General features: G+C 38.7%; 2 protein-coding genes across 6 annotated transcripts in view; one reads left to right on the top strand and one right to left on the bottom strand.

Moving 5' to 3' along the window:
- kcnq1.1 (potassium voltage-gated channel, KQT-like subfamily, member 1.1) overlaps positions 1–14,089 on the top strand; it is a 41,265-nt gene extending 27,176 nt beyond the window's left edge. For all 5 annotated transcript variants that reach the window (XM_053676640.1, XM_053676638.1, XM_053676639.1 and 2 more), the window contains 5 exons: positions 5,119–5,194; positions 7,842–7,936; positions 8,139–8,185; positions 8,790–8,851; positions 13,255–14,089. In XM_053676640.1, the coding sequence (XP_053532615.1) occupies positions 5,119–5,194; positions 7,842–7,936; positions 8,139–8,185; positions 8,790–8,851; positions 13,255–13,449 (475 nt within the window). In that variant the 3' untranslated portion in view covers positions 13,450–14,089. The remainder of the gene's footprint in view (positions 1–5,118; positions 5,195–7,841; positions 7,937–8,138; positions 8,186–8,789; positions 8,852–13,254) is intronic.
- A 4,787-nt stretch (positions 14,090–18,876) lies between these two features.
- cdkn1ca (cyclin-dependent kinase inhibitor 1Ca) lies at positions 18,877–20,718 on the bottom strand. The gene is made up of 3 exons (XM_017458448.3): positions 20,109–20,718; positions 19,806–19,911; positions 18,877–19,484 (listed from the first exon to the last, which is right to left on the bottom strand). Coding segments are annotated over exons 1-3 (612 nt in total). The 5' UTR covers positions 20,614–20,718; the 3' UTR covers positions 18,877–19,483.
- Between the last annotated feature and the right edge of the window lie 3,375 nt (positions 20,719–24,093).

The following is a 24,093-nucleotide window of genomic DNA, read 5'->3' as shown; positions in this document are numbered from 1 at the left end:
AAAAAGTTGAGACAGTATGGAAAATGCAAAAAAAAAAAAGAAAATTCAATTCGCCCTGTACTATATTGAAAACACTTTATGTGATGTTTTACTGTGTGAATTTAATTTATTTTTGCAAATAAACACTCATTTCAAATCTGATGACTGCAACACACTCTAAAAAAGTTGGGACAGTCGACTGTTTAGCACTGTGTGACATCAGCTTTACTTATTAAGCTTTTGGGCGCTGAGTGAAGACACCAGTTGCTTAAGATTAGCAAGCACAATTTTCCCCATTCATGCATTATGCATTTCTTCAGCTGGGCAACTGTACATTGCCTTATTTTGCGCTACATAATGCGGCACACATTCTCAATCGGAGATAGGTCAGGACTGCAGGCAGGCCATGCTAGCACCCACACTCTCTGCTTACGCATCCATGTGATTATAATCCGGGCAGAATGTGGTTTGGCATTGTCCTGCTCTGGACAGCAGCATATATTGCTCCAAAATGTGTACATATCTTTCTGCATTAATGGTGCCCTCACAGATGTGCAAGTTACCCATACCATGGGACTGACACACCCCCATACCATGACAGATGCTGGCTTTTGGACCTGACACTGATAATAGCTTGGATGGTCCTTTTCCTCTTTGGCCCGAAGAACACAACAGCTGTTTTGTCCAAAAACTATTTGAAATGTTGACTTGTCAGACCACAAAACATGATTCCACTGTCTTCCTGTCCATCTCAGATGAGACCGAGCCCAGAGAAGTCGACAGCGCTTCTGGACAGTGTTGATGTATGGCTTCTGCTTTGCATGGTAAAGCTTTGACTGCATCTGTGGATGCAGCGGCGAATGGTGTTGACTAACAAAGGTTTACCAGAGTATTCCCGAGCCCATGTCAGGATATCCATTAAAGACTCATGATGGTTTTTAAGAAAGTGACGAAGAAGTGGTTTTTCATCCTTGCCCTTTACGCACTGAGATGAGACCGGATTCTTTGAATCTTTTAATTATATTGTGCACTGTAAAATGTGAAATGTCCAAAATCCTACCGATTTGTCTTTGGGGAATGTTGTTCTCAATGTGTTGGATTATTCGTTGACGCACCTGTTGGCAGATTGCCGAGCCTCAACCCAGCCTTGCTCTTGAAGGACTAGGCCTTTTTTGGAGGCTCCTTATATACTTGTTTTATTTTGTAATCAAAATGCAGCCATATTTGTTATGTTATTGGCACAGTTTGGGGAAAATATATCCAGCGAAATGACACATTACAAATGTGTTATGATTTGCATTTCAGGTCTTGAACATTGTTAATGTTGTCATGCAGTGACACTGCAGTTATTTATAGTCTTATATGAATATGTGCCAAATGACAGTTTGTCACCAGGCTTGTGAGCATGGAGGCAGCAGGCTTGGCCGTTTAGTCATGGTGTAATCCAGCACTGGATATTTAATACTGGGTTTACTAGTCTGGTCCTTTGATGATCAGGATGAAAGAGATCTTTGCTTGATTGAAGCCATGGGGACCCCTGGTTCGATGGGCGTGTATTTATGTGTGCCTGTATGTGTTGGTTTATGTGTGTGTGCATGTGATGTCCTTAGGCATGCCGGACCTGCTTACGACCTACGATCGGGCTGGTCAATGACTGGGCTCGCATGTGCTTATCTTGTGCTGGACACTTATAAAAACATCATGGAGGCATTTTCTCTGAGAGTGGACGAGTGGGCCGCTGTTTTGGCTAGCATGTTTTATTGAGCAGAAGCCCCGACCCCCCCATATCCCTCCAGACTGGGGCTAATCACTGGGCTGTTCCCCTCCTGCTGCAGGGGGGCTATTCTTAGAGCCTCCAGCCTTTTAGTGCCCCAGAACTGCACTCCCAAAGCCTGCAGCACAACACAGCCACACAAAAGCACTTCAACTTTTGACTCAGAGCAACGAGGACAAGAGTGCACTCTGACACGGCTAAGGGCGGGTGTGTGTGTGTGTGTGAATGTGTGTGTGTGTGTGTTTGAAAGGGGAGTGCTGTAGTAACAGACCCACGTCACATGATATCTATTCTGGGGCACAAAGCATTTTCAAGACACTTTTATTGCTCAATTCTGGCTTATTCATGCAGATTTTTTTGCTGAGCACAGCAGTGTGTATTCCAGATTTTAGACTGATGATGTAAATTGTTTGTCATTAACGCTTTACCGTCAGGACCGTGTTGGTTTTTGGTGTGTAGAGAGAGGGGATAAAAGAAAGTGACATCTATTCATTCAGTTGTTCTCCATGTTTGCTGAAAAGCATTCGTTCACATCTCTGTGTCGTCTTACGGTTTTATAACCTCACAGCTGTGTGTTTGTTCGGTTTTGTGTGCTCAGTCCTTGTGGATGTGTGTGTACATGTACTGAGTGCTGCTGTAGGCTTAATGTCTCTATCTCTATTTTGATGATAAGATTAACAAGGAACTCCAGAACCTGATTGCTTTCCTTCCTGTTTATCTGGTCCTGATAACGGTCCTATTAGCTCCGAAGAAAATTCACACGAATACCACTTAAAGAAAATGCCTGATAAAGAAAATATTAAACATTATAAATAGTACTTTTTTGTTGCTTTCTACGAGCAATCGCTGACTTTTGAAAGTCAACAGATGCTGCAGGTTGTGTGGCGTTACCACTCAGTCTGAGAAAGACATGTAGAAAATCCCTCTCTGTCCGCACAACTTGTTTACTTCCCTCGTTTCCTTGTTAATGATGCCACACTGAAGTGTTGTGATTGTTTACCTCAGTACAGCTCCAGTCAGGGGTTCACTCAGTGCCAAAGAAAGTGTTCTTTCTGCATTTCCAAAACCTACCTGAATCGACATCAGTGTTTAACAGGCAGCGCCCTGTCTGTTGGATGTTGAACACACCCTGCACATGTGATGCAGGTGGGCTGGCTGTTCAGAGCAGGGTGTTGATGGCAGTAATGGCGTGGCTGTTTCCTGTCCCACGCTGCACGTCTTTGATCTTTATTTGGTGTGCTTGTGACTATCATTGACACAAGCACAACATCCGTTAGCGTCCACGCAATCATGCAATCAAGCACACATGTCGTGACTTGCAAATGACTTTTGGAGGTCATAGTGTGCCAACTTTGGTTTGATGCACTTTTTTAATTAACAACAAATCTAAATGGCTTTTCCCTAATGTTTGTCCGGCTCCCTCAATAGAGCTCTGGAGACTGTAATGCTTTGTGGCAATGTCGCATAAAAATCAGTCTATAAATAAAGTTGACTTTGCTTTACTTGAACATGTTGGGTCTTGTTGAGACAGAAGCTCTTCTTGTGTGCTAATATTTACAGATGTTTACATCTTTAACTTCTCTTTTGCTATTCCAGACACTCTCTTTTTTTTTTTTTTTTTTTTACATCTGTCTGCTACTGATATCAGTGCCTGGAAGAGAGACTGCCATTGCTGATTGTCTCGTACTTGCTTTATCAGTTCCAGGAGATCTCTTTCTCCTCTTTTTTTTGCATAGCTTCTTGCCAGTGTCTGCCATTAGCCAGGCTTTGTGCCAGTACCAAAGGCAGATGGTGACCCTGATGGGGTCATGAGACTAGCGTTGCTACGCTGGTAGCCAGGGATGGGGAAAGGAAGTGGTGCTGTCCCCAAGACAGATGGGTTGGTTCCCATGTTCTTCTTCCCCCCGATCTCTCTCACTCTCCCACGCACATAAATACTCTCAGCTCCATTTGCCAATCTACTGGAATGACAAGCGTCTGATTCCAGAGCATAATGATCTTGTGGTTGTCATCTGCAGAGGCCTTTTTAAAGGCGGCAGGGTCATCATAAGGCTGTCAGTGGTAGGGCTGTATCCCACAGTGATGGCATGCTTTGTATTGTCTTCATGTTAGTCACTGTCGTTCGGCATCTTTGTGACTGAGAATGAAGACTCAATAACCCAAAGAGTGTTATGTAATGCATGTCTTGTCCAACAGTGGAATGTAAAAAATGGGCCAAGGGTGGTGTTTGGAATAATTGCGCTCCACTCAAGCTAAAACTTAGCTATCCATATCAGAAAGGAGTTGTTTTTTTTTTCCAGTTAAAACTACAAGCATGGGGAAATTGGATTGTTGACTTTTTTTTTTGGTCATATTTTAGAATGCTCATACCTATTTTGCCCTAATTGGAAGTCTCATTCTACTTTAGGAATATTAGCTGTTTCTCGTTGCCAAGAAGGATGCTAGATCGCATCCTGAACTGACTACAGGCCATTTATATGCCATTGCCTGGAGCTGTGCATATGTTATGCTCCATTTCCCTGTGCTCAGGAACCAAACACCCTCAGGCAGCTATGGGAAATTAAATCACTGATGTCTTACCACCTGCAACCTGCTTGATGCTAATAGCTTTCTTTGCAGTTTTCTTCTAATTGATATGGTGCACCTGCAAGCACTGGTGTGGCAAAACATCACAAATACAGACAACACAAATACATTTAGAGCAACACTGACACATTTATACATTTCCTATTAAGATCAATTGGTCAATTCTATTGAAGGGCTTCTTTATACAGGTTCTACAAGGATGTCATCTGTCCCTTTAAACAGGGTATCTACAACAAGGAGCAAGTCTCGCACCAGCCACACTCCCATTCACACACAACCCTTTCAAAATCCTCCATGGCTGACAACATTGGGGCTTAGTTTGGTTCATGTCCTGGTCACAACCCCTGCCTGAGTAATTACCTGGGCTCATCAGCATTATAGGCCATTGCACTAACTCCTTCAAGCTGCACCTGAAGGCCTTTCCCAGTCAGAGAGGATTCTTTTGCAAATGGTGTAGAATAGCTTGTGTCAGGGGTGCACTGGGTGTTTTGGAACTAATATCTTAATGATGCCAGTGGTGCTTTACAGCCTTATCGTCTTCCTTGCCTTTTCTGTAAGTTGTGAAGGACCTAGACCATGCATTAGTCTGGCACAATTTCAAACACACACCCCATAGCACGAAAGTGAAATAGGGGTCTCTTGTTCATTCTGCCCTTTTTATGCCCTCAGAGACACTAAAGCTTTGAGAATCTAATTTAATCTAACTTTCTTATGTCTAACTGTAATGTATCTTTCTCCCTTTCTCTTCCTCATCTTTATGATCACCCATTAATACACAGGTTGCGAGAAACCCACCGGGCAGCTATTAAAGTGATCCAGCGAATGCGCTATTTTGTGGCCAAAAAAAGGTTCCAGGTAAGACTGACTAGATTTTTATTAACTATGAATAAATTCTACTCTGAAATCAGAAATCTCTATGCAGTGATTCTGCAGGCAGGTAACTTTATATCTCATACTGTGCTCTTGGCTGTGGGATTTCAGTGTTAAGGTCAGATTGCTTATCACCATAATGTGAGTAATTACGAACTATAATTGTGTCTCCATGAGGAGTTCCAATGTAATTGAGGTTTAATGTCTCTCCCGGTGCCTGTTGAAGAGCTGGAGTCATGCTAAAAGGTCGTTATCCACTGCACAATTCCTGAACATTTAGCAACTGAAAACTGCTTTTTACATTTGTATTTTTGCTACCTGCTCAAAATGAACACCAACAAGAAGCAATGGAACTAAAAGAGCTACCAGTACTGCTTAATGCACAACATGATATTTTTGCCTAGAATGGGTAGAAAAGCAGCACTTCCTAAAAGGCAGCACAACTCTTAATCACAGTACTACTAGGAAATGATTCTGCTGCTATAGGCCTCAGGGGCTGTTAACTAATAATCGATTCCTACAAGCCAAGCACTATTAATTATGCAGAGAAAGGCAGATATCAGTAAAATGCCACGTTCACAAAGACATAGTTATAGTTACAGTTATACACATATATGTTTAGAGCTGGATGTACAGCTGTGAATGTAAATTTCCTGCTTTGTCTTTCTCAAAACTGACATGAATTGTTGAAGTCTCACTGAGACCATCTCCTGTTGGTTAACCCATGTATACGTCAGCATACAATTCATCAAAAGGTGAACTTTTGTAACAGATGATGGAGTGTGATTTTGATTCACTGGCAAGCATTGGTTCGAGCTGTCTGTCAGGGCATTTCTCGTTGAAATGAATGGTAACGATGTGGTTTTGATTAATACCAAAAAGTGCTTGGGAATGCAGCCTTACTCAATCATCATTTATAAGCCTCTGAGGCTTATAGCAATATAAATGTATCTCTTCCTTACCTAATGAATTGTACTCAAAAGTATCTGCCTTGTAGGACTCTATTAATCATTATCACCCTATCAGACATAGTGTAATCTCACTGGTGTAAAACCATGCACATATAGTACAGGTCCGTTAATATCAGAATGGGTGAAAATGTGATCTAAGTGACTGTGCCTATTAGTTTGTTGGAAGGCTGGTTGGTTTTAGTAGTTCAGAAAGTGCTGATCTAATGGGATATTCATGTACAACAATGTCAAGAGTGGTGCGAAAAACCAAAGATGTGAAGTGAGCGGTGGTTGATGAGAGAGATCAGAGGAGAACGGTTTGATTGGTTTGAGCTGACAGTAATTCAAATAACCACTCTTTACAACCATGCTCAGCAAAAAAGCATCACCGAATTTGCAATCATTCAAACCTTGAGGCGGGTGGGATACAACAGCAGAATACCACATAGGGTTCCACTCCAGTCAGCCAAAAACAGTACTCTGAGGCTACAGTAGGCACAGACTCACCAAAACTGGACAGTTGAATATTGGAAAATCATCACCTTGGCTTTTTCCAATCAGTCTCTACAGGGTCCCTTATAAAGTGAATATATAAAGTGAATATATAACGCCAATGAGTATATACGAATAGTAGAATGTGGAAAGAAAACTACTAAGGTTGTTCATGATTGGCTTAAGATTTAGCAAAAGTTTGAGAAAACAATGTTTTTCAATGTTGAGCAGTAATTGCTGAGTGGTTAATCATACCGCTTTATTTTTCATTAAACACAGTGATTTCTTTAAATGAAAAAATACAGGCCAAACAAACAAAAAATCTTTCATCTTCGGGTCATATAGGTTCTAGATTGTATGGACATATTATATCCAGCTACACACATTTGTGTTGGTGTCAGGTCTGCATCCCACACACTCTTCCCCCTTCTTGCATTAGACACTCGACAATGGTCAGTCTGTTTCTGTTGCGTTTTCAATCTTTGTCCTCCTTCCCTCTCAGTGTCCTTTCATTTGCCTTTGGCTTACCACACTTACGTGTCTCTGAAATCCCCTCACCCCTCCTCTTCTCCACCTCTCACACACTCTTGTGACACCAAACACATAATCATGAACGTGTGTCAGACACTGGCAGCCAGTTTCAGTGTCTGAACTCATGACTCATGTTTGCTCTTCTTTGAACAGATCTACTCCCGTCTGAATTGGGAGTTCTTTTACCAGAGATGTGTGAATGTTTGCATTTTTTCTTGCTTAAGCAACTGAAGCCTCATAACAAACACATGACTTCCCACATTCTCCACATTACTTGGTGTCATCAAATAAAGTCAAACAGCTCAGGGTGTCAGACTGCAGATCTAATCAGGTTCAAAAGCAAGGAATCAGTGCTTGAGTGCTTGATCAATATGAACGTTTGGTGTTGGCACATGTGGGTTTCTTTTCTTCAAAGCTAAACTCAAAGCAAAGAGCTCTTAGTGCTCTTTGATCTACAGCAGGATAAATGTGAGGTGATGAATGTATATATAACGTTCATAATTATGCAGTGATTTACTCATTTTCTCATGTGGTTACGTGTTAATTTCAGTATCTCTGTGGTGTTTATTTTTGTAGTACAAATGTTTCCTTAGGTTGTACTTATAAGATAAGGAAGGACAAGTAGAAACACAGCCCTGACCATGTTTATGTTCTTGCAGCAAGCACGTAAACCATATGATGTCAGAGATGTGATCGAGCAGTACTCTCAAGGCCATGTCAACCTCATGGTACGCATCAAGGAGCTACAGAGGAGGTGGGATACTGCTTCCAACTTCTTTCACGTTTCTGTGAAATATATGCTCCAGCTCAAAAAATTCTGGAGGTTTTATAAGCGTACTACAGATTTAAGCCGTTTTTAAAAAATGTATTCTAATTGAATGTATGTCACTTCTGTATGGACTATTAGAGCAATGAATATATCACATTAACTAATCTGCTTTATCTGCCTTCCATAGACTGGATCAGAGTTTGGGGAAGATGTCCTGGTTCCAGACAAGTTCAGGTAAAGCTGTCTAAACAAAGTCTTTCTTTGTCACAATAAAACAAACTAATTAAAAAACAGCACATAAAGTATGTAACTTTGAGGGATGTTTATACTGGAGAGGCTTAAGACATTGTGTATAACACCAATAGACTCCACAATGCATAATTGCTATACTTATATCAAATTTGCTGTTGGGCACCAATCCAATATTTTTGGAATATTTGGGGGGGGAAAGTTATGGAGATATTCTTGTTTTAATCTTATAGTTCATTTACTTCTTACTTCTTTACTACACCATGTTTGGTCTAGGAGGCCTAAAAATTGTAACAAGAATGAATACATTTTGCTTTCTAGAAATAGAAAAAACAGTAACATTTAGAACCAGTAAGTCAAAAAGACATAAACTTGTACTCTTTTTTTTCTGTAATAATAAACACTACATCATAAATGGTAGTAGTAGTAGTAGTAACACCTCTACCTTGTCCATGAGCAAATGGATTATGATTATTTAATGTTGTTTTTATTAAAGTTTGGTGAATTCATGTAAAAAAAAAAAAAACTGATATGTTTCGTCATTATTTTGTTGGTATCCCTGAATTGTTTTTGTTTTTTTCCTTTTCAGAGCGAGCTAGAGATAGAGGCACGAATACAATTGGCTCCAGACTCAACAGAATGGAGGACAAGGTAAGCCCTTGCGTTTTCAAACATGGTGGGAAAGTCACTTTCATTTTGAAGTGACTCGTACTTGAAATACTTGAAATACTGCCATCTCTAACGAAATGCTTTCAGAAAGCATCACAAATTCTTGAAATCTACATTGTGACATTGATTCACTCACCATTAATGAGGACCATAAAGAGGTTTTCTGAAGCATATGTAAGCATTACCCAGGCTTGGCTTCATGCTGTTTAGCTAGGGGAAGTAAAACAAGTCTTTTTACCCTTACTGTAATGTCTTTTTTTTTTTATCTCTTGAGTACTGAAGAGAACTGAAATCAGCGGTGTGCTGATAAGGATGTTTAGTGTCATAAAGGAGACAACAGTTCCCCACAACAGTTTGACATAACAGGGTTTTTTTTCTGACGGTTTCTATTTGGTTAGTCAGGTTAAGGTTAGGATTAAATTAAGGTGTAAGAATAGCATTAATTGTCTGAATTAAAAATTATAGCAGTGGAAAGTCCGCACAAAAATACTAAGACAAGTGTGTGTGTGTGTGTGTGTGTGTGTGTGTGTGTGTGTGTGTGTGTGTGTGTGTGTGAGTTTGTATGCATGTGTAGCCTCTTAACTGGCCTGAGTGACAGCCAGGGACTCAGGAGCTTTACAAACACTCACTATGCTCCTGTTCATTTGCCACTCTGGCCCTAAATCCCTTTACAAACACTTTTTTTTTGGCCCAGACATGAACTCCGGGGAAAACACACACTTACTGACGTACTTCTCCCCCACCTTGTGTCTGCACTGCACTCCTACTCTGTGTCTCATACTCTCATACTCTCATAACTCAGACAACAGCCATGTTTTTTTTTGTATACCTAGCTCACTGGATTAGTATGACACACGCTGCAGTGGCAGATCAGTTTGCAAATATTTGCACTTTTATTTTTTCCACATTGACTATTTTTTTTAGTTGCCACGGAGACAATGATGGCTGCTTCCAGTGATGACAGGATGACCCGCCCCACAATCTATTGCTCTTCTTCCCATAGTACAGTGGTAAACAGGAAGCAGACAGTGTGTGACATAAACAGGAACAAATAGCGTGAGCTTTTTAGGCAAACATGCGCCTGAGGCATTTCTCTGACTTGCTCGCTGCATTCTGCTCTGCCACCCACTGTGAGACCAGCTACTCCAGTATGTGGGACAAAGACATATTACATAAGATATCACACTCATATTATATATATATAGATATATATACATATAGAAAGATATGTATAATATGTAGACATATTGTGTATGATCATAAGATTTTTGCATATGCACACATTTAGTCCCAATGATAAACCCTTTCATTGTAATCAGTTGTAAAGCTGTGTCTAGTGATGGCTAGTTGTGATATTTAATGGGAGCACTAAAACAAATTTTACTACCATTAGTAACTCGCTGTTACTATAATAAAAGTATCAAGTTTGAGCCTTATAGCACTCTCATTGCCTAGGCATTAGTTTAAAACTATTACACATACACAAAGAAACACACTCACTCGTTGAAAGACGGATAGACAGGACAATTTGTGCTTCCTATTTTTTTTTAAAACAATGGTTTAAAATCCATAATCATGCTGCGTCCCTTCTGAATAACAAGCACTTGCAGTTTGAGCATTCTTTCGTTCAAACCAGTGAACGCAAAACTTTCTTTAAATGATCGCAAGACATTCTGTCCTTTGTCCCTTTGTATGATTTGTACTTTGATTGATAAATGTGTGCTTAATTTGAATGAAAAAACTTTTAAAGCAATGTACCTCATTCATGTTTATTATACCCACTATTATATTTTATGTGAGCCTTCTCAGTCACTGCTGATGAAGTGTTTTGTATGTGACAGCGATGCAGATTAGCCCCAGTGGATGTAAGGGAGTGGTTCACTTCAAATCAAATTTCAGTTCAGTTCAGAAACCTAATGATCAAGCCAACAGTGACAGCACTAAGGAAAACTCTCTGGAATACATGAGGAAGAATGCTTGAGGGGACATAAAATGGAGCCCTTCCTCTTCTGGGTGATACCAGATTCTGAGTTTCTGATCCAGATTGCTAGAGATTCTGATTATGAATCATTACTCTTGCACAACTGTATGCTATAAAGTCAGTATGGAGTATGTTGAAAGGATGTTCATTATGAGCATCAGGGTATTTTTTTTAAATGTTTTTTAGCTTTAAACCTATGGTCCAGGTGGGGTTAACCCATTTTTACCAGATGGCCCTTACTGTATCTCAAATCACATACTGGTGTTTTATACTACACTACTTTTGTGTGTACATCACTGTCTGAATACAAATGTAGTATTTGTCCAACAAATTGTAGTGCAGCAGGCATTTTTTGCGTTAGCCTCATCATGCACAACAGTACAGAAAATGATAAGCTTGTATCAGATAACAGTACTGCATTCATTATGCCACTTCTGACTCAAAAATGTATTTTAAAAAAACCTGAAAAGACACTTAGCAACCTGGGAGGCTGAAAGCTAGCATGTGCTTCCTCTGGGATGTGTGAAGCCAGCCACCGCCTATTTTTCAAACTTATGCTCATGTTATGTCACAGGACAGCTGAATACATTTGGAGGAAAGGAGTAACTGTCAGCTGCAGAATACATGAGCTCACAGATGTCCGTGTCGCTCTGATCGACAGGAAAGAGTGTAATGCCATCCCTACATGACTACTGTAATTTGACTCCCACATGCATTTTTAACATACCTTTCTTTACACACGCCAACAAAGTGGTTAATAATTTAATTTATCCAGATTTATTATCTTCTAGATTAGTATATAGAATACTTTTAGGTCATAGTATGCAATTTCATGCACAGCATCGATGATTTTAGGATCCTTTATAAACAGCCTGTGAAATTCTTTGCAATGCCTGATGTGAAGCATGTCAGCTCTCAGCTGTAAGCCATCATATCCAGCAGTCTCATTCCACTCCATTTGAGCTGGTTTTTGTCTCTCCATGCTTAGAAGGATGTATATTTGTATATCAGCGTCTACATGGGAGAGCTTGCGCATGTTTACATGTGGAATCCCATGCCATGTGCTGGATGGCTGTGTATGTTTGTGAATGTGTTTGCGATTGTGTGCCTTAAAGCTACCCTTGTATAAACTATGTTGTTGCTCAGAGACGCTCATCTGGTGATTTGTAATGGGGTGGAGACGGACTCGGCTCCAAAGATCACTTAACATGGAAGGACACTCAACCCCATAGCAGTATATCTCCATATGCATCTAAACATGTAATGTAAATATATTGCTGCTTCATGTCTGGACAAAATAATTAAACAGAAAAGAAGGCACGATATTTTTGGATGTACTTTATCTTTAATATCCTAAGCATTATAAGCCAAATACATGTACATGATGATATGCTAACTGAAATGGGAGCTATGTTATGATACGAATTACAGATATTTAAAGGTATTTTATTGTGTTAAATTCCTGGAAGTATTAACAGTCTGGGAATGTACACAAAACCAGCACTCACTGGAAGTCCTGGAATAACTAAAATAACTAAAAAAAAGCAACTACGATATCATAAAGTGCCTGTGTTAGTGAAATGTTTAGTAAATATTCAACAAGTTTTAAGAAAGACAGACTGTAATGTTCCCGAAATAACATTTCTGCGATTTTTTTTTTTAAAACAGAAAAACGGCTCCAATAGCAGCTTTCTCCTATTATTGCTGCTCAAAAAATATTTAGAAAGTAAATAACACTAGAGAACCACTAGTGTTACTGTTCCTGCAGCAAACAATGTGAACGTTGTAAGTACATTTATTTTAAAAAATTTTTTTTTTTTTTAAAGAAAGAAATATTGAGATTGAATTTTTACAATAAATTTTTTACAGTCTGTTTTCTGTTTCCTGGACTCTGGGAGAACCCAAAAAAACATCCTGAATGCTCTTGGAACAAAAAATTCCAGTTTAGTTCTTTTTCATTTGTATAGCACCTAAGACCTAGTCACAAAAGCTACTTTACAGAAATCCGGATGTAGATTTATATTTAATTCCCTAATAAGCAAAGCCAGAGGTAACAATGGCAAGGAAAGGTGCCTGAGACCCCGCTTCTGGGTGACATTATAAAGCACTGCTCTTCTACAGTTGTATACTATAATGTCAAACAGTGCAGAGTGTGTTTAAAGGATGTTCAGTATGAGTACATTATAAATAGTATGAGCATAAGATGGTGGTTATGATTACAGCAGCAGCTCTTGATACAGAATTTGTTCAAAGATTTTTTTTTTAAAAAAAACTTGCATGTCTAGCTATTTTGTAGTACACTTAATGTACTTTAGCTCAGAGTATTTGACCTCAACAGGTTATATTCCTGAAGATTTGCGATATGTGACTTTACATGATGCACTCTCTTGTGTCTTGTGTTCAGATCACACACATGGACAAGACTCTGAACCTCATCGCTGAATCTCTGAACCTCCTGCTGAAGAAGGAGAGTGATGTTAGCAGTGTGGCAGGAGCACTGCAGGGTCAAAGGGCCCCCATGCTAACACGTGACCTCAGTCTGCCCACGTATGACCAGCTCTCCACTCCAAGTCCAGCTGACCTTGAGGAGAGCTCCTGAGCTGAAGCAGCCTCCAAAGCTAGTGAATCTGGTGCCTTGTCTGGGGTGAGGTTTGTGTTGGAGAAGAGTAGACACAGACAAAAGAACACTGAATTTGTACTTAATCTTGATTAGATTTACTCAGGTGGACCAATCATAATGAGTTACTTTGTAAGACGGATTGAAAGAATGGAATCTCTCATACACATACAGTATGACATGGATTACTGAGTGGCGTGGTGTGTTTACTGTATACGAAAAAATATGTGAGATCATTTTTAATTACTAGAATTTCTTGATATGCTGATTAATATTAATCGAAAATTTAGGTTTTATTGCAAGGTATGGGGTTGCCTATGGCAAGCTATGCACATCCAGTGGTTGCATAAATATTTATTAGATCCAGTGATATGGGGTGGTTTTCCAATCTGTACATTTGAAATCTAGTTTATTTATTAAAACATGTATACATTGAGTCAGAAATGCATACATGAATACATGTATTGATTTCCATTCACATGCTAAAATATTAGTGTGGTTTAAATAATGAGCCAGATGTTTTACTGGTTTATTCCAGAAGCAACACTGATGAATCCTTTTTTTTCTCTGATTTTTATACATGCTATTTTGCCTATTCTTATTAAAAAAATATTAACCATCACTAAGGTGTTTGTTTGTATGACTTTTCAGTGAGGTCCCATCTTGAAACTGTTTCTGTGTCTGTGGTTTTCCCGTTCTTTTTTGGTCCTTAACATAGATCTTTAGTGGTTCGATGGTGATGTGGAGGCATTTATGGTATTCAGGAACAGTTGTAATCCTTTTTCTAAAAAGTCTTTCAGCTACGCTTGAATTCCTTTAGTGCATCCTGACAGATCAATGACTTACGCAGCACACGACCATATGGGCAGCACCATGACCTGTGACCTCTTTGCGATACCTCTCCTCTTTTGGGTGAAGGGGCTCATTGCCATGGAGATGACCTAATTGTATACCCCCTGTCCCCTCTCTTGTGAAGGAACATGGCCGTTCCTCTGCCGCTATCGAATATTGTTTATCATATAGACTAGTGTTGCCGGTAAGATGTGCAATACGAGCTCTCACACACTGACCATGTCTAGTTATAGTTTTTTATTAATCTATCTAGTTGAAAGATTGGGTTATTATGCATCTATCACACCAGACATTTAGAAATCTTTCAACTTATCATCTTATCAAGCAACTGTCCTAACCATTTTGACCTAATGAATTTCTGAAGAAGCTCTGTTGCATGTAGTAACTACATACTAGATTTTTCACATTTAACCAACTACTAACAAGTCATTCTTTAGACTTTTCTAAAACACATTTTTATTTATGGTATTGCTTAAAATGATTCGACTTAGTTATCTTAGTTACAGAGCTTAGTTCCAGAAAATATAGTCTTACATCACAAAAACACAAAAACTACACCACAAAGTTACAAGAAGTAACTTTGAGCCTTGATTAAGCTCAGCTGGTCTCAATCTTCAATAATTCTGTGTCTACAAAAGGGATGAACATTTGTTGGTTAGGTGAGCGCTGAAGAAAGCAATGGGCTGAAACGTCTGCTCACTGGTCTCTTTTAACTCACTGATCTTTGCACTTTTTTCACTATGCCAGTTTAAATGAATAAATATATATTTTGATAAGACCTTTGTGGTCTGACTTCATTCAGTGTGCGGACAGCTTCTGCCTTGGACTTTGAAATTTTTCTTACTTCATGCACCTGAGGACATCGTTATTTCATTTAAGTGCAACTATCCTTCCACTTTCCATGATCCAGCTTAAAATCTGATAAATGTTTTATTTTCTTTGAAATGATTTTCAGTTCTCCATTTTTATATAACACATTACTCAGCAAAAATAATTAAGGGCTGGTCTGACGCATATAAAGTCAATATGATACTAACTGATGCAGTGTCATCAAAAAAATTTCTGCACATGATCTTGTTCCTCATGGTGACTAATATCAGATGTTTCTTTCCAAGTTTTAGACACAGTTGTCTTCCGAAATACTTGATCATTTTTTAAATAATGTTAATTCTATTCAGTATTCCCTAAGCTGCTGATAATACATACACATATGTGTGTATAAATGCACAAGACAAGCATGGCTCTAGCCTCTTATATAACCCTCTTTCATAATGACTCAAAAGCATTTAAAGATCATGTAGGACTGACATGGCTGACTCTCAACACAGAGGGGTTTAAATTCTTTAAAAATAGAGCACAGAAGTTGAGTGAGTGACAAGAGCCAAGCATAGTAACAGCACTGACTGTTCTTTAGACTTTGCTACCCTGCAACAAGACAACTGTGTCAACAGTAAAGGCAAGAGGACAACAGAGCGGGCAGGCAGCATGAAGGGCAGGCTTTGCTACTGTGGGGGTCTGGGCCATATGCCGCCACATAAATGATGGGCCTTTGTTATGCGTTTAAAAGGACGCACTGCTGCCACTTTTTCTGAGACTGCTGAGCAAACTTTGGGAGCAAATGCCATTAATTCAAGCTAGTGAACCCATAGAGGTGTATCCAGCCTTAAAGACACAGCTTGCCAGTGCCTCGGATAGTTTTATGGGCCAAATGATTTGGAGAGAAAAAGAAGTGCCCTGACATGGAAAGAGGCTAAAGTGTTTGGAAGATGGATGGGTTGATGGTTTGGCAGCAACTTGGCAGCATGCTAGAGTTATTACAGGGTTAACAGAACTGGGAAAGTGGTTTCTTTGATAACGTTTGAGAAAATGTGTGTCTTAAATATGAGCTTTCTCAAATGAGATTATTACATGTTTCAATTCGACAGCATGTATTAAGGAATCATGTTATGTTTGGTATGATTTCAATTTAGCAATTAAGAATGGCAGTAGTATATAAAATGCACCAAAAAATTCCTGTTTACACTAATGTATTCTTAATGATCTAAGAGCTGGACAAAAGAATAGATTCAGATATGAGACCTGACTTCACTGAGGTGTGTACAGATTGCTAGGGGATGAATGGCTATGGCACTTTGGGATTTCTGCAAGTCAATATCGGGGTCCCAAGAGTCTCGGAAAATCATCCATCTGGTTAGAAATCCCACTGGTAATGGTACAGCATATTGACAATCTGGACATAATGATTTTATTGTAAAAGATCAAATAATGAGGTCCCAGTTCTACCCGCCGGGCGTGCAGACCTATAAATTGTATAGATATTTCTGTACTACATAATATGTAATGTTATTACAGATGTTTTAACATAACATACAAAATAAGTGTACCCTGTCAATCCAGTACAACAACAGCAACAACAAACAAAGGAAATTGCACTTTGGTTAAAAAATAAATAAATAATAAATAAATAAACAAACAAACAAACGAGACGCAAATATTCCCCATCTTCAGGCAGATATTTGCTTTCTGGTGTAGGCTGGACTAATCTAGTAAAACTATTTTGTCTTGCTTCTGCTATTAAATCATGATGGCAGACAATAATCCTTCCAATTGTATCTCTGTTGCTGGCGAAAATGTAATGTCATCAACTCAGCTGATACCATAGAGTGCCTCTGATCAAAAGGAAGACAGATAAGACATGAGACCCATCGTTCCTCCTTGGGGTCTGATGGGAGCCTTGGGGGGCCAATCTCTGTTTTCTTGCACACGACTGCAGATAGGGCAGAAAAGCCAAATCAAACAGAGGATTTGGGGGCGCACAGGGCTCCCATTAAGGCGCACAAGCTCATTTGCAGGTGAATGCGATGGCACTCGCTCGGCCTGACGCGCCTTTCGCTCCTTTTGTTCGGCAGCGGCCTTTTTTTCCTGCCAGATGGTCGGAGAAATGAGACACGCCCAGATCCTCCCACCGACTGCGTCTCACCGCAAAGAATACAAAAATAAAATATCACGGGAAAACTATAGGCAACGAATTTTTATGCGAATACAGTTTATCTATGATGTTTATGCTGGTGATGTTCCTCTTTGCTCAAAGGCAAAACAACGAATTGTACTTTAAGAAAGAAAGAAAGAAAGAAAGAAAGAAAGAAAGAAAGAAAGAAAGAAAGAATATATTGTGTTTCAGAATGCAATTTCGTTTAGTGTAAAATTTGGCTCTGATTTTGAGGTTTCTAAAATAAAAATAAAAATTCCAGACAATTCCAAACAAGGGACACATTAATCAGATTACAGATATCAGAATTATTATTTTTTATAACATATACTGTGTTTGATTAACATTTATTTTATGCTATTTAAAAAATGGTTTTAAAACGCTTCAATTCCAGACACTATATATATATATATATATATATATATATATATATATATATATATATATATATATATATATATATATATATATATTTTTTTTTTTTAAATCTGCAAATCTGGCCTGTTTCCAAAAAGCATTGAAACACAAAGACTATCTAAACATCTAACCTAAACATTTAACCTAAACTAAGCATCTAACCTAAACTAAAAAATGGGTTATTATTTGTAGGATTTTGAAGTTATAGTTTACTTAATATTGTAGATGAAGCACAATTTTTTAAAAAAATGTCTGACTATAAAATATAACACTAAATCCTTCTGTGTGCTTATAGCACTGTTATGCATAACTTCTAACAGGAAATTTTTAAAAAATCATATGTTTAGATTTATAGTCTAGCGAAAACGATTACTTACAGATAAAAATAAATAAAAATAGAAATGGCCATAAAAAGAAGAAGAAAATAAAAACAGAAATAGGTGGATACTACACCAAGTTTACCTGATACTTATTTATAAGCTATATCTAAACTCAGTATGAATCTAAAATGCTATAAATGTCTGGAAATTATTTTCGTTTGCACCGTAAACTTTGGAGCATTTGCTTCTTAGTAAGAGGCATTTCTAATTAGCCGTGTTGTTGTGGTGTCCTGCATGCGCTCCAATAGAGATGCATGTTATTTACCCTGCATGTGTGTGTGTGTGTAGGTAGAGTGGGAGGCAGGTGGTCGGCGTGTGTGTGTCTCTGTGTGTGTGTGTGTGTGTGTGTGTGTGTGTGTGTGTAGCAGGAGCCAGTTTTGTTCCGCGGCTCTCCGTAAGTGTTTCATTAGCTGAGAGGGCGCTGAAAATGAAGCTCTTACACTGGGACAAAGCGGATGGGGGTTGTGTTTCTCAGAGGGCACCTGCCTCCTCCTTCATTATGGGGAAAGAAAGTGGTCTTTAAATCCCCCCTATAACCGAGCAGCTGTCCAGGGTGGAACAGCTGAGAAGCTAAAACTTCTCTCTCTCTCTCTCTCTCTCTCTCTCTCTCTCTCTCTCTCTCTCTCTCTTTCTCTTTGTTGTTACTCTCAAATGTTCACATCCAATAAATACAAAGGGCAGGACATTTCTTTCAACTCTCCCACCTCCCGCAGGCTCTAGGTATTGAGATATTATAATCCTGCTCACGACAGACACAACAATACCACCGAGTAAACAAAAATATAATTTATTTTTTTCACCCATTCAATTCTTCAATACAAAGCTAGTATATACATATATTAAAGAAGAGGCTCAGAAACATTATTTGCATCGTGACGTCATCCAACAAACTTAAATAAAACATAAAAAATATTTCGGTAAATAAACAATAGCTGTAAATAAAAGCGTGACACTATCATGGATCATAAATAAGACATAAGTTAGTATATTCTTCCACAAGTAGACACAAATTCAGATGCTAAATTATATAAGAAACAATGTAGACTACAAAATAAAGTTCAAAACAAAATGTCAAGGGAAAATAATAATAATAATAATAATAATAATAATAATAATAATAATAATAATAATAATAACAAGATTAAAAATACAGTAATAATAATTTGAAAATAATTGCACCGTTCAGACGTTGTAACACTGCAACCAAGTCTGTTCTGGTAGAGCCAGTATTGCTACATTGATCAGATAAAGAGAAACAATAATAATAATAATAATAATAATAATAATAATAATAAAAAGTCTTCAGATCGTCCTCGATGTGTCCTTCATCCGCTCAGCAGATAAAACACAGGACTTCTGCATTTCTCAGTGCAAAGCATCTAAAAACAAAAGAAATAACAGGGATTATGAAAGGATTGAACATACTGAAAGCTTTACTAAGAAGACTAAGAAGTTCAAACCATTTAAACAAATCTTATACGTGCGATTAAATCTAGCTTCTAAGTGATAAAGTCTTTTGGTGGTGGACCAAACAGTCAGCAAGTCATGACTCACTGAAGAAAAACCTTCCTGCCATTGTTAAAGGTGTTTTCCAATTACTATGACCATTTTATATACATTTAAACTACTGAAGAAGACAAAAAGAAGAAGAAGAAGAAGAAGAAGAAGAAAAAGAAAGTTGTTCTCACTTTAACCCTTACCATCTGATTCTCTTGCGTGGAGTAACTTCAGCAGGGATGGAGCTGGACTGGGATGTGCGCTCTGTCAGCTTAGAGTCCAAGCTCCGTTTTCTCCTGGGGAAGAAGTCTAGAGAAGGACAGAAAGAAAGATTGATGTTAGAAATAGAAATAATAATAATAATAATAATAATAATAATAATAATAATAATAATAATAATAATACAGACTGTGTATAAAGTATTGGGCTACTATTATTATTATTAATAATAACTAGGCCCATGTTACTTCCTAAGAGAATCTGGTACCTGAATTGATGTATATTACCTGTAATGTGCGTAGTGCTATTTCTCAATTCCTCTGGCACAGAGGTCCTGTTTCTTCTCCGGCACACAGGAGTGCCATGTTCTCGGGCGTTCAGAGCTCCAGACCGGTTTTCCTGGTTCACCTCCGCAGATGGACTCGGAGCTTCAGCGGAACTCTGCGCTTCATTTTTACATCCACACTCCGTGCTGGACTCGGCGTCTTGGGCGTTAACAGCACGCGCTTTCCCGTTACGCACCGACTCCTTATAGAAAGATGGCACGGTGCTCACTGCTATTTCCTCCCACTCGTAATTTCCAGGCAACGGCACGTTCTCCTCGAAGTTAAAGTTCCAGCGGCTCTGGTCCTGTTCAGACATTTCCTGCAGTCTCCGCTTCATTTCGCAGTTCAGCTCTTCATGATCCACGGGTCCGAAGAGGTTGCGGCAGACCTTCGTGCGGGCGAGAACAGGAAACGTCCTGCGTGCGGCGTGTCGCTCCCACAGGCTCTGTATGTCCACGTTAGCCATGACGCGCTGCAGTTAGTTCGGTCTTACTCGGAACGGAACCGGCGTTTTGTGTTCAGGAACGTTTGACCAGGTTTATATTTATCCTCTTGGTGCTCGAAGGCCCGGTGTGTACAAAGCAGTAGCCGGGGATTGGTTTACTCCACGCCCCGCCCCTTGCGACAAACCCCGCCCTCCCCGAAGCGCATTGGCCAGAAGCGGATAGTGCGCGAGCACAATGCTTCTTTGGTGTGTTTAGTCGAGTTGATGTAAATACGCACAAAAGCCAGAAAGTCGTGAACATTGTTAAGAGAGCGGGATGCGCCTCGATGCTGAGCTGAAAAAGACGGACACAACAGCCACAACTGATCGTAAATGCAGAAATTAAAAGGGGTTATTTTAATATTTTCATGCGATAATGTATCTATGAAAACGTCAAAGAATATAATCGTTATTTATTGCCCTAGCAAACGAGACTATATTAAGGAATTTGCCTTGCCTGTTGTGCTTATAGACATTAAACATTGCAATAACAAAAACAAACACAGACAGCACTGGTAATATAACGCATTTACTATGAACTTATGATCTGAAGTGGATAATACACAACTATTAAAAATAATAGAATATTGTAGCCATATAGAGAGTGTTTACAGATAAATATTGCACAATGCAAAAAAGATTATATTTTTTATTCATCACGTGACCGTATAAAAATTTTTAAAAAAGAAGAAGAATATTTTAATAAGATGCTGTCCTACTGTACCATACAGCAACTTATTGTTTGCTCTTGGCCAAATATCAAGATTAATTTCGTAATATTAATATTAGAAAATAAAATGGATTATTAGTAATAGTAGTAGCAGTAGTATTACATTATGATGATGATGATGATGATTAGCAGCAGTAGTAGTAGTAGTAATCTATTTTGGGGGTAAAATTATTAGTTGGCTAAAAGGATTTTATGAGCTTACTAAGTATAAAATTCCGTTTTAAATAAGCTTTTATGTTTGTTATATCTTTTCATGCATGTCTTAGTTTATGTGTAAGCTGTAAGTGGCTACCACAATGTGCTCCTCACCTCGAAACTTCTGAGAGAACATTTTGAGCATCTACATCTGTAACCGCATCCTGCCACACTGTAGTCCGTCAAAATAGAGCCTGTTATTAACCAAACTATTCTGACATACAGTCTGCACGTTATATATGATTTTGAGTGCAGCATTAGCAGGCCATGTTTGGTGAAAAGAAACAGCTTACAAATTGTTACTTGAACAAAACAGCAGACTAAATTGCCAAAACTTTATTACTCTCGAAATTAAGTCTACAGCTAAAGAATATTTATGATTACTAACCTATAAGAACATTTAGTTAAGGCCTACTCAAATTTACTCCAATATCCCATTCAGAGTAAAGTGAATATCAGAAGCACACTGTATCCCTCCGGATACAGAAAACAAGATTTTTCAGAGCACTGAATTAATTTTAGAATGAAAAAAGAAAACATAATTACACATCATTTGTTATGCACAATTTCGGCGGTTTAAAAAGTCGGTTCACTTATGGTGTAAAAAGTAAATGTTTGTTATCGCACCAAAGTCACGGGCGAACCGTGAATGTAAAGATAGTGGAGACGTTTACTTTTTAAAAAGTGCAGATAATTCATATTTCGTATTGACAAAAGTCGTGATTAAACGTTTATCCTAAAGTAATTCTGAAATACTTTTATTATAAGCATAAATATTATTTATTCAGTTGGCTTAGTGAGAAATTGTGTGTGTGTGGGGGAGGGGGGGGGGGTTCTGCATATTTTTTATTCCCTTCTTGCTGTTGCTTTTTCACACTGCTGTAAAATATGAAAAAATGTTGTGCTGAAACCTGTAACTGTAACTTTACTACTTAATAACTAATGAGGCAATCATTTGTTTAAATGAAAGAAAAGAGAATTACTAATCAAGAATGAAACTGACACCATAGGCCTAAAAGTCCTATCTATAGATAAAGCAATCAAACTTGAAATCTTCTTATTGTTAGTGTATTCGTATTACAAATAATGATCTTAAGACCATCAAAATCGGTCAGTTACAAGTAGGGGACATTAACACGTCTGATCATCTCTGATGTTAACCCTCACAAACACTCAGACACACCAATCTATCTACACCAAGCCTACGCTGAAAGTGGAATGTAGCCTGCAGTCTGTAATCTTTGTAGGTGCGAAGGTTATGTGTGTGTGTGTGTGTGTGTGTGTGTGTGTGTGTGTGTGTATATATATATATATATATATATATATATATATATATATATATATGAGAGAGAGAGAGAGAGAGAGAGAGAGAGAGAGAGAGGGTTTTATTCGCCAATAAATGGTTCTTGAGCAGCAACAGCTTCATGGATATTTCTGTCGCGCACCGCCCTCTTGTGGGCATTTAGACAAACTACATTATTCTGTTCTTTTTATTTATCTAGTTAGTTAGTTAGTGCGTATTATTCTCGAAATGGGTATTTCGAGTTTGAGTTTCCAAGGAGTTTCACATGTTCTGCACGTGTCCATGTGGGTTCCCTCTGGGTTCTCTGGTTTCCTCTCAACTTACACAAACATGCCAGTATGTGGACTTGCAAATCTTAGTGACAATTGTGTGTGTGTGATGCTCTATGATGGCTTCGTGTCCCATCCAGTATGTATTTCTGCCTGGTGCCAGTATTTCCAGGATAGATTCTGGATCCACTCAGCATGCAGACTCACAAAAACATAACTGAAAAGTTTAATAAATAGGAAACATAAACTGTAATATTTAAATTTCTTTGTTTGACTGATCAAGCCGGTTAAATACCAACTTACCAAAATACCAACTTTTCTAATAATGATAATGATAAAAGGTATTACCCCACCCTGTTCAATAATAAACACTTCTTTAAAGATGTTTTATATATTTTGCTTATTTACAGTCCACATGTCTCCCAGAACTGTATTTTGTAAACCGTTTAAGAATAACCGCTAGGGCACATGGTGGGTTAATGGTTAGCACGTTCACCTCACACTTCCAGGGTTGGGGGTTCGATTCTCACCATTGCCCTGTGTGTGAGGAGTTTGCATGTTCTCCCCGTGCTGTGGGGGTTTCCTCTGTGTACTCTGGTTTCCACCCCAAGTCCACAGACATGCATGATTGGCATGTCTAAAGTGTACAGTGTGCGAATGGGTGTGTGAATGTGTAGGTGAGGTGTGTAGGTGCCTTGCAATGGATTAGCACCCCATCCAAGGTATTACCCCACCCTGTGCTCCCTGGGATAGGCTCCAGATTCCCTCTGACCCTGTAGGATAAGCAGTATAGAAAATCGATGGAATATTTGATAAATGTTTGTTTTCATATGGGTTGAGGCATGCTCAAAGTCAAGATGTGGTTGTTATACAGGAAATCTATTAGACAACAAATGATAAAACATAGCTCAGAATACAAAAAGCTTTCAGCTGGCATCTGGCAGCATGAGTGGCCTGTTTACTGA

The sequence above is a fragment of the Ictalurus punctatus genome, chromosome 27, assembly GCF_001660625.3.
Source record: "Ictalurus punctatus breed USDA103 chromosome 27, Coco_2.0, whole genome shotgun sequence".
In the NCBI taxonomy this organism is placed as follows: Eukaryota; Metazoa; Chordata; class Actinopteri; order Siluriformes; family Ictaluridae; genus Ictalurus; species Ictalurus punctatus.
This window is presented reverse-complemented; position numbering and strand designations above follow the sequence as displayed.

Excerpts from the sequence above, each read along its gene's own strand:
- cdkn1ca (XM_017458448.3), bottom strand. The coding sequence starts at position 20,613 with ATGGCTAACGTGGACATACAGAGCCTGTGGGAGCGACACGCCGCACGC. Across the intron at positions 19,912-20,108 it reads TAGCACTACGCACATTACAG|ACTTCTTCCCCAGGAGAAAA; the intron begins GTAATATACATC and ends GTCCTTCTCTAG.